We start from the raw sequence: 10,956 nt of genomic DNA on the forward strand, positions 1-10,956 counted from the left end.
CCCTCTCTTGAAGGAGACCCAACCTGGTTTGTCCTATTGCTTGGCAGCTCCTGCCACATCCCTCCCTCCTCACCTCTTTAAACTCGCTGTCTCCCTTTCACACTCTCATCCTCATCCACGGTGGCGCGGCAGTAGAGTTGCTGCCTTACAGCGAATGCAGCGCCGGAGACCCGGGTTCCATCCCGACCACGGGCGCCGTCTGTACGGAGTTTGTACGTTCTCCCCGTGACCTGCGTGGGTTTTCTCCGAGTTCTTCGGTTTCCTCCCACACTCCAAAGACGTACAGGTGTGCAGCGTGGGTTTACTAGATTAATTCCCGGAATGGCGGGACTGTCATGTGTTGAAAGACTGGAGCAACTAGGCTTGTATACACTGGAATTTAGAAGGATGAGAGGGGATCTTATCGAAACGTATAAGATTATTAAGGGGTTGGACACGTTAGAGGCAGGAAACATGTTCCCAATGTCGGGGGAGTCCAGAACCAGGGGCCACACACACAGTCTAAGAATGAGATGAGGAAAAACGTTTTCAGTCAGAGAGTTGTGAATCTGTGGAATTCTCTGCCACAGAAGGCAGTGGAGGCCAATTCACTGGATGTTTTCAGGAGATTTAGATTATAGATCCTTGGGCTAATGGAATCAAGGGGTATGGGGAGAAAGCAGGAACGGGCTACTGATTGTGGATGATCAGCCATGATCATATTGAATGGCGGAGCTGGCTCGAAGGGCTGAATAGCCTCCTCCTGCACCTATTGTCTATGTTTTTATGTTTTTATTTTTCTATGTATATGTCTCTGTGTCCCTGCGTCCCTGCCTCTCCGTGTCCCTGTGTGTCCGTGTGTCTCCGTCTCTAACGTTGTCCCGTGTTGTCCCCAGGGTGGGCCGGCGGCTGGTTCTGGTGGTCTCCGTGTTGTCCGTGTGGGATCTTATTGAAACATATAAGATAATTAGGGGATTGGACACATTAGAGGCAGGAAACATGTTCCCAATGTTGGGGGAGTCCAGAACAAGGGGCCACAGTTTAAGAATAAGGGGTAGGCCATTTAGAACGGAGATGAGGAAAAACTTTTTCAGTCAGAGAGTGGTGAAGGTGTGGAATTCTCTGCCTCAGAAGGCAGTGGAGGCCAGTTCGTTGGATGCTTTCAAGAGAGAGCTGGATAGAGCTCTTAAGGATAGCGGAGTGAGGGGGTATGGGGAGAAGGCAGGAACGGGGTACTGATTGAGAGTGATCAGCCATGATCGCATTGAATGGCGGTGCTGGCTCGAAGGGCTGAATGGCCTCCTCCTGCACCTATTGTCTATTGTGTGTCCCTGCGTCCCCGCGTCTCCGTGTCCCCATGTGTGTCCGTCTCTAACGTTGTCCCGTGCTGTCCCCAGGGTGGGCCGGCGGCTGGTTCTGGTGGTCTCCGTGTCTCTGCCTGTGTGTCCCGTGTGTCCCTGCCTCTCCGTGTCTCTGCCTGTGTCCCTGTGTGTCCCTGTGTGTCTCCGTCTCTAACGTTGTCCCGTGTTGTCCCCAGGGTGGGCCGGCGGCTGGTTCTGGTGGTCTCCGTGTTGTTGGTGCTGGTCTTCGGCCTGACGCTGGCTCTCTCCGTCAACGTGACCATGTTCATCACGCTGCGCTTCTTCGAGGGGTTTTCGCTGGCGGGCGTGTTCCTCGCCCTCTACGTGTTCCGTGAGTAACGCCCGTGCTCAGTATTGATCTGGTGTATTGATCAACTGAAATGTCATTATTATGTGTGAAATTTGTTGCTTTGCGTAGCACACACAGGTTATATATAGAGTCGAAGGGAGACACAGAGTGCTGGAGTAACTCAGCGGGTCAGGCAGCATCTGTGGAGAACATGCATAGGTGACGTTTCACAGAGTGCTGGAGTAACTCAGCGGGTCAGGCAGCATCTCTGAGAGAAGGAATGGGGAACGTTTCAGGCCGAGACCCTTCTTCAGATTTCACCCATTCCTTCTCTCCAGAGATGCTGCCTGTCCCACTGAGTTACATAGAAACATAGAAAGTAGGTGCAGGAGGAGGCCATTAGGCCATTCGAGCCAACACCGCCATTCATTGTTATCATGGCTGATCATCCACAATCAGTAACCCGTGCCTGCCTTCTCCCCATATCCCTTGATTCCGCTAGCCCCTAGAGCTCTTTCTAACTCTCTTTTAAATTCATCCAGTGAATTGGCCTCCACTGCCCTCTGTGGCAGAGAATTCCACAAATTCCATAAATTCACAACTCTCTGGGTGAAAAAGTTTATTCTCACCTCAGTTTTAAATGGCCTCCCCTTTATTCTTAGACTGTGACCCCTGGTTCTGGACACCCCCAACATTGGGAACATTTTTCCTGCATCTAGCCTGTCCAGTCCTTTTATATTTTTATACGTCTCTATAAGATTCCCTCTCATCCATCAGTTGGGAAGAAACTGTCCCTGAATCTGGAGGTGTGCGTTTTCACACTTCTGTACCTTCTGTAAGGGGAGGCCATTTGAAACTGAGGTGAGAAGGAACATTATCATCCAGAGGGTTGTGAATTTGTGGAATTCTCTGCCACAGAGGGCAGTGGAGGCCAATTCACTGGATGAATTTAAAAGAGAGTTAGATAGAGCTCTAGGGGATAGCGGAATCAAGGGGTATGGGGAGAAGGCAGGCACGGGTTACTGATTGTGGATGATCACAATGAATGGCGGTGCTGGCTTGAAGGGCCGAATGGCCTCCTCCTGCACATATTTTCAATGTTTCTATGTTTGGCCTGGTGGGAGAGGGGAAAAGAGGGAGTGGCCGGGGTGAGACTGGACCTTGATTATGCTGCTGGCCTTGCCGAGGCAGCGTGAGGTGTAGATGGAGTCAATGGAAGGGAGGTTGGTTTGTGCGATGGTCTGGGCTGCGTCCACAGTTCTCTGCAATTTCTTGCGGTCTTGGATGGAGCTGTTCCCAAACTGAGCTATGATGCATCCCGATAAAATGGTTTCTCTGGCGCATCTGTAGAAGTTGGTGAGAGTTGTTGGGGACATGCCAAACTTCCTAAACCTTCTAAGGAAGTGGAGGCGTTGGTGCTTTCTTGGTCGTTGCTTCAGTATGGGTGGACCAGGAGAAGTCGTTGGTGATATTGACTCCTAGGTTGAGGCCTGGGTTTGGTGCTTGGCGTTTGGGCCCCGTATCTGAGAAAGGATGTGCTGGCTCTGGAGAGGGTCCAGAGGAGGTTTACGAGAATGATCCCAGGAATGAGTGGGTTAACGTACGATGAGCGTTTGTTGGCACTGGGCCTGTACTCGCTGTACTAGAAGGATGAGGGGGAAACCTCATTGAAACTTACAGAAGAGCGAAAGGCCTGGATAGAGTGGATGTGGAGAGGATGTTTCCACTGGTGGGAGAGTCTAGGACCAGAGGGCACAGCCTCAGAATTAAAGGGCGCTCTTTTAGAAAGGAGGTGAGGAGGAGGAACTTCTTTAGTCAGAGGGTGGTTCATCTGTGGAACTCATTGCCACAGAGGGCTGTCAGTAGATATTTCTAAGGCAGAGATAGATAGATTCTTGATTAGTACGGGTGTCAGGGGTTATGGGGAGAAGGCAGGAGAATGGGGTTAGGAGGGAGAGATAGATCAGCCATGATTGAATGGCGGAGTAGACTCGATGGGCCGAATTGCCCAATTCTACGACTATAACGTGAACCTATGAAGGGATTAAGCTTTTGTTTTTTGCATTTGCATTTGCAATACATAATCATGTATTGTCATAATCATGTGATGACTGGATAGCACGCAACAAAAGCTTTTCACTGTACACGTGACAAAAGCTAAGCTGAAAATTTAGCATGTGGCTTTAAGTTTTGGGCTAAGTGGGTTGGGGCGGGCCCGTGATTATGCTGGTGAACTACTTTCCGTGAGTTCGTACAATTACAGATAAGGATGCAGGTGTTTACAGCATTTGTTTTTTTTAATTTATTTTTTTTATCAAAAATACTTTATTCAAGTAATAAATATCATTTACAAAACATCATTTTTAAACAAACCCATCCGACATTTCCGGAGGTTACATATTCAATACAGGCATTTACTTAGACATTTACATACATTTACATACATATCCCTTATTTGGAGGGGCGTCTCTCTCCACCACACCCTGCCCCCCATGTCCAGCAGCGGAAGGACCCTAGACTGTGGTCCTCCCCCACAGGGCCTTGGCGTTGGCTGCACCGAGCTTCAGAGCGTCCCTCAGCACGTACTCCTGCAGTCTGCAGTGGGCCAGTCGGCAACATTCCTTGACGGACAGCTCGCTCCGCTGGGAGGTCAACAAGGATCGGGCAGACCAAAGAGCGTCTTTCACCGAGTTGATGACCTTCCAGCAGCACTCGATGTCAGTCTCGGAATGCGTCCCTGGGAACAGTCCGTAGAGCACAGAGTCCTCTGTGACGGAGCTGCTCGGAATGAATCGTGACAGGGACCTCTGCAGACCTCTCCAGACTCTCCTGGCAAATCCACACTCTTTGAAGAGGTGGGCCACCGTTTCCTCTCCGTAGCAGCCGTCCCGAGGGCAGCGTGCGCTGGTAGTGAGGTTCCGGCGGTGCAGGAAGGATCTGACTGGGAGGGCTCCCCTCACCGCCAGCCAAGCCAGGTCTTGGTGCTTGTTGGTGAGTACTGGCGATGAGGCATTTTGCCAGACAAGCTGGGCTGTCTGTTCTGGGAACCACGCCACAGGATCCATGGAGTCATTCCCCTGCAGTGCCTGCAGGACGTTCCGTGCTGACCACTGCCCGATGGACTTGTGGTCAAAGGTGTTGGTCCGGAAGAACCTGTCCACAAACGACAGATGGTTCGGCAATGTCCAGCTGACTGGCACATTGCGTGGCATCTGCGCCAGGCCCATCCTTCGCAACACCGGGGACAGGTAGAACCTCAGCAGGTAGTGGCATTTGGTGCCCACGTGCCTTGGCTCTATGCTCCGCCTGATGCAGCCACACACGAAAGTGGCCATCAGAATGAGGGCGACGTTGGGCACGTCTTTACCCCCGTTGTCTGCCGACTTGTGCATTGTGGCTCATCGCACCCGGTCCATCGCCGACCCCCAGATGAAACGGAAGACGGCCCGGGTGATCCCCGTGGCGTAGGAGGGAGGGACGGGCCACACTTGCGCCAAGTACAGCAGCCCCGAGAGCACCTCACACCTGATGACCAGGTTTTTCCCCGTGATGGAGAGGGAGCGCTGCTTCCACAGCTCCAGCTTCTTCCCCACCTTGGCTATCCACTCCAGCCAATTTTTGTTACATGCCTCAGCCTTCCTGAACCAGATCCCCAGCACCTTCAGGAAGTCAGGCTTGATGGTGAAGGGGATGGAAGATCGGTCGGGCCAGTTGCCAAAGAGCATGGCCTCACTCTTCCTGCGGTTTACCCTGGCCCCCGTGGCCAACTCAAACTGGTCGCAGACGCTGATCAGTCTGCGGACCGACCCTGGATCCGAGCAGAAGACGGCGACATCGTCCATGTACAGGGAGGCCTTGACCTGAGTGCCCCCACTGCCTGGCAATGTCACTCCTCTTATGCTCGCATCCTTCCTGATGGATTCGGCAAAGGGTTCAATGCAACAGACGAACAAGACAGGGGAAAGAGGGCAACCCTGCCTGACTCCAGACCTGACGGGGAAGCTGTCTGATTCCCACCCATTAATTTGGACTGCACTACAGATATCAGAGTAGAGCAGTTGTATCCACTTCCTGATTCCCTCCCCAAAGCCCATTTTGGAGAGCACGTCCCTCATGTACGTGTGCGATATCTTGTCGAAGGCCTTCTCCTGGTCCAAGCTGACCAGGCAGGCATCCACCCGTCTGTCCTGCACGTAGGCAATGGTATCTCTCAGCAGCACCAGGCTGTCTGAGATTTTCCTGCCAGGTACAGCACAGGTTTGGTCCGGGTGGATCACCTGTCCCAGAGCAGACTTGACCCGGTTGGCGATGGCCTTAGACAGGATCTTGTAGTCTACATTCAACAATGTGATGGGTCTCCAATTCCTTAAGTCATTCATCTCCCCCTTCTGCTTGTAGATCAGGGTGATGTTGCCCTTCCTCATAGAGTCTGACATGCTGCCTGCTAGAAGTATATCGTTGTACACTTCCAGCAGGTCCATTTGTGGGAGTGAATTAATTGTCTGGAGTTTCCTTTATGAGGTAGGTGTTGAGGCGGGGTGGTTCTGAGACGCCAGAACCAACTTTGAGCCGTGCCGAGGTGACAGGGGTCGAACTCGACCAAACACCCGTGAAGTGAGGTGCTCACTTGATAACCCCAATCTACACGATTAGTGTTTGTTTAATAGACAATAGACAATAGGTGCAGGAGGAGGCCATTCGGCCCTTCGAGCCTGCACCGCCATTCAATATGATCATGGCTGATCATCCAGCTCAGTAGCCTGTACCTGCCTTCTCTCCATACCCCCTGATCCCTTTAGCCACAAGGGCCACATCTAACTCCCTCTTAAATATAGCCAATGAACTGGCCTCAACTACCTTCTGTGGCAGAGAATTCCACAGACTCACCCCGTTCCTGCCTTCTCCCCATACCCCCTGACTCCGCTATCCTAAAGAGCTCTATCTAGCTCTCTCTTGAATGCATTCAGAGAATTGGCCTCCACTGCCCTCTGCGGCAGAGAATTCCACAAATTCACAACTCTCTGGGTGAAAACGTTTTTTTCTCATCTCAGTTTTAAATGGCCTCTCCTTTATTCTTGGACTGTGTGGCCCCTGGTTCTGGACTCCCCCAACATTAAGAACATTTTTCCTGCATCTGGCTTGTCCAGTCCTTTCATAATTTTCATAAGATCCCCTCTCATCCTTCTAAACTCCAGTGAATACAATCCCAGCCTTCCCAATCTTTCCTCATATGACAGTCCCGCCATCCCGGGGGAATTAACCCGGTGAATCTACGCTGCACTCCCTCGATAGCAAGGACGTCCTTCCTCAAGTTAGGAGACCAAAACTGCACACAGTACTCCAGGTGCGGCCTCACCAGAGCCCCCTGTACAACTGCAGAAGGACCTCTTTGCTCCTACACTCAACTCCTCTTGTTATGAATGGCCAACATACCACTAGCTTTCCTCACTGCAAGCTGTACCTGCGCGTTTACTTTCAGTGTTTTGGTTGTGATTTAGGGGTTAAATTCCAGACGAGAGCAAGGTCTTGCAGGTTCCCTGGAGCCAGCTGCTAAACCTGCTCTGCACCTCCAGTGGGTGTTGAGTATTTTGTGGTGATCTCACCCAGCCTGAGTGAATCATTCAGTGCTGCACGGGATCGTTGGGTAATGTCTGAGCTCTGTGTGTGTCTAGCTGCTTCCTTTCAGATATCCCCAGTTTTTGGTTTAGAGATACTTTGCAGAAACAATAGACAATAGGTGCAGGAGGAGGCCATTCGGCCCTTCGAGCCAGCACCGCCATTCAATGTGATCATGGCTGATCATTCTCAATCAGTACCCCGTTCCTGCCTTCTCCCCATACCCCCTGACTCCGCTATCCTTAAGAGCTCTATCTAGCTCTCTCTTGAATGCATTCAGAGAATTGTCCTCCACTGCCTTCTGAGGCAGAGAATTCCGCAGATTCACAACTCTCTGACTGAAAAAGGTTTTTCCTCATCTCAGTTCTAAATGGCCTACCCCTTATTCTTAAACTGTGGCCCCTTGTTCTGGACTCCCCCAACATTGGGAACATGTTTCCTGCCTCTAACGTGTCCAACCCCTTAATAATCTTATATGTTTCGATAAGATCCCCTCTCATCCTTCTAAATTCCAGTGTATACAAGCCTAGTCGCTCCAGTCTTTCAACATATGACAGTCCCGCCATTCCGGGAATTAATCTAGTAGGCCCACTTCGGCCCACCGACCAGCAGTCCCCACACACTAACACACACTAACACTAACGCACGCACGCACGCACGCACGCACGCACACACACACACACACACACACACACACACACACACACACACACACACACACACACACACTCTCTCTCTCTAGCCAGCCAGCCAGAGGGTGGTGAATCTGTGGAATTCATTGCCACAGACGGATGTGGAGGCCAAGTCAGTCGATATTTTTAAGGCAGAGATAAATGGATTCACAATATCTTTGTCAGGGGTTATGGGGAGAAGGCAGGAGAATGGGGTTAGGAGGGAGAGATAGATCAGCCATGATTGAATGGTGGAGTAGACTTGATGGGCCGAATGGCCTAATTCTGCTCCTATCACTTATGTCCTTTTGACCTTACCTCAGTACACGTGACAATAAACTAAACGGAACTGAACTGATATGCCACTAAGATAGACACAATATGCTGGAGTAACTCAGCGGGTCAGGCAGCATCTCTGGAGAACATGGATAGGTGACGTTTCACAGAGTGCTGGAGTAACTCAGCGGGTCAGGCAGCATCTCTGGAGAACATGGATAGGTGACGTTTCACAGAATGCTGGAGTAACTCAGCGGGTCAGGCAGCATCTCTGGAGAACATGGATAGGTGACGTTTCTGGTCGAGACCCTTCTTTAGACTTTCGGTTCGAGATCATTCTTCAGTCCGTAGAAGGGTCTCGACCCGAAACGTCACCCATTCTTTATCACCAAAGATGCTGCCTGTCCCGCTGAGTTACTCCAGCATTTTGTGCCTACCTTCGGTTTAAACCAGCCTCTGCAGTTCATTCCTACTTGATATTCTATCGTGTCTGGTGGAAGGTTGCTTCTCGGACTGGAGGCCTGTGACTAGTAGCGTGCCTCAGGGTTCGGTGCTAGGCCCGTTGCTGTTTGTCATCTACATCATTGAATTGGGATTATTGGAAAGATATTGTCAAGCTTGAATGGGTTTGGAAAAGATTGACGAGGATGTTGCCAGGACTAGAGGGTGTGAGCTACAGGGAGAGGTTGAGCAGGCTGGGTCTCTATTCCATGGAGCGCAGGAGGATGAGGAGAGATCTTATAGAGGTGTACAAAATCATGAGAGGAATAGATCGGGTAGATGCACAGAGTCTTTTACCCAGAGTAGGGGAATCGAGGACCAGAGGACACAGTTTCAAGGTGAAGGGGAAAAGATTTAATAGGAATCCAAGGGGTTACTTTTTTACACAGAGGGTGGTGGGTGTATGGAACAAGCTGCCAGAGGAGGTAGTTGAGGCTGGGACTATACCATCGTTTAAGAAACAGTGGATAGGACAGGTTTGGAGGGTTATGGACCAAGCGCAGGCAGGTGGAACTAGTGTAGCTGGGACATTGTTGGCCAGTGTGGGCGAGTTGGGCCGAAGGGCCTGTTTCCACACTGTATCACTCTGTGACTCTATGACTCTCGATTATCTTATGTGTTATTAGGTATTAGATTTTTATTCACCAAATAATTTGCATTGATCTACCACCGGCCAATTTGTTTTCAAAGAAATTACTCATGAGCTTCAGTTCTGTTGTAATTGAGTCACTTTGCAGATAGTTGTCTTAGAATCAAGTCTTTGGTGAAAAAGGCAAGTATATTTCTGCTCGCTATATCTGATCTACTCACTAACGCTCAGTCGAGTCACACAATGTGGAAACAGGCCCTTCGGCCCAACTTGCCCACACCGGCCAACAATATCCCATCTACACTCGTCCCATCTGCCTGCGTTTGGCCCATGTCCCTCCAAACCTGTCCTATCCATGTACCTATCTAACTGTTTCTTAAACGATGGGATAGTCCCAGCCTCAACTACCTCCTCTGGCAGCTCGTTCCAAACACCCACCACCCTCTGTGTGAAAAAGTTACCCCTCAGGTTCCTGTTAAATCTTTTCCCCTTCACCTTGAACCTATGTCCTCTGGTCCTCGATTCCCCTACTCTGGGCAAGAGACTCTGTGCGTCTACCCGATCTATTCCTCTCATGATTTTGTACACCTCTACAAGATCTCCCCTCATCCTCCTGCGCTCCAAGGAATAGAGACCCAGCCTACTCAACCTCTCCCTGTAGCTCACACCCTCTAGTCCTGGCAACATCCTCGTAAATCTTCTCCGTACCCTTTGCAGCTTGGCAACATCTTTCCTACAACACAGTGCCCAGAACTGTATACTACACTCTAAATGCAGCCTCGCCAACATCTTGTACAACTGCAACGTGACCTCCCAACCTCTACACTCAATAGACAACAGGTGCAGGAGGAGGCCATTTGGCCCTTCGAGCCAGCACCGCCATTCACCGTGATCATGGCTGATCATCCACAATCAGTAACCTGTGCCTGCCTTCTCCCCATATCCCTTGATTCCACTAGCCCCTAGAGCTCTATCTAACTCTCTCTTAAATTCATCCAGTGAATCGGCTTCCACTGCCCTCTGTGGCAGAGAATTCCACAGATTCACAACTCTCTGGGTGAAAAAGTTTCTCTTTGCCTCAAGACGGCTGTGGAGGCCAAGTCAACAGGTATTTTTAGGGTGGAGATTGACAGATTGTTGATTAGTACGGGTGTCAGGGGTTACGGGGAGAAGGCAGGAGAATGGGGTTGAGAGGGAGAGATGGATCAGCCGTGATTGAACGGTGGAGTAGACTAGATGGGCTGAATGGCCTAATTCTGATTCTAGAACCTGAGAACTCATGACCTCAATGCCGGTGGCGAAGGCGGATAGGATAGTCGCTATTAAGAAGGTTCATTCATGGCTCCCGGATATGCAGGGAATGGGAGGCATATGGACCATGATCAGACAGAGGGGATTAGCTTACCTTGGTATTGTGCTCTGCACACCCATTGTAGGCTCTGTTTTGTAAATAACCATCAGAAACAGGGCCACGTGTCAGTGATGTCTTAAGCTGCTGACAGTCAGATCCAGGCTGGTGTAACTCGATCTTCTGTGAAGGCAGATGAGAGGCAGTTTAGTTTAGTCTAGTTCAGAGATAGACTTCGGCCCACCGGGTCCGCGCCGACCAGCGATCCTCGCACACTAACACGACCCTACACACACTAGGGACAATTACACCAAGCCAGTTAGCCT

The 10,956-nt window shown here is 50.6% G+C and overlaps 1 protein-coding gene across 1 annotated transcript in view; it reads left to right on the plus strand.

Moving 5' to 3' along the window:
* The window catches only part of LOC144611003 (solute carrier family 22 member 23-like), a 71,250-nt gene that overhangs the window by 19,017 nt on the left and 41,277 nt on the right, over positions 1-10,956 (plus strand). Inside the window, exon 3 of the mRNA XM_078430098.1 lies at positions 1,517-1,671. Within this exon, the coding sequence (XP_078286224.1) occupies positions 1,517-1,671 (155 nt within the window). The remainder of the gene's footprint in view (positions 1-1,516; positions 1,672-10,956) is intronic.

Source organism: Rhinoraja longicauda, chromosome 2, assembly GCF_053455715.1.
Source record: "Rhinoraja longicauda isolate Sanriku21f chromosome 2, sRhiLon1.1, whole genome shotgun sequence".
In the NCBI taxonomy this organism is placed as follows: domain Eukaryota; kingdom Metazoa; phylum Chordata; class Chondrichthyes; order Rajiformes; family Arhynchobatidae; genus Rhinoraja; species Rhinoraja longicauda.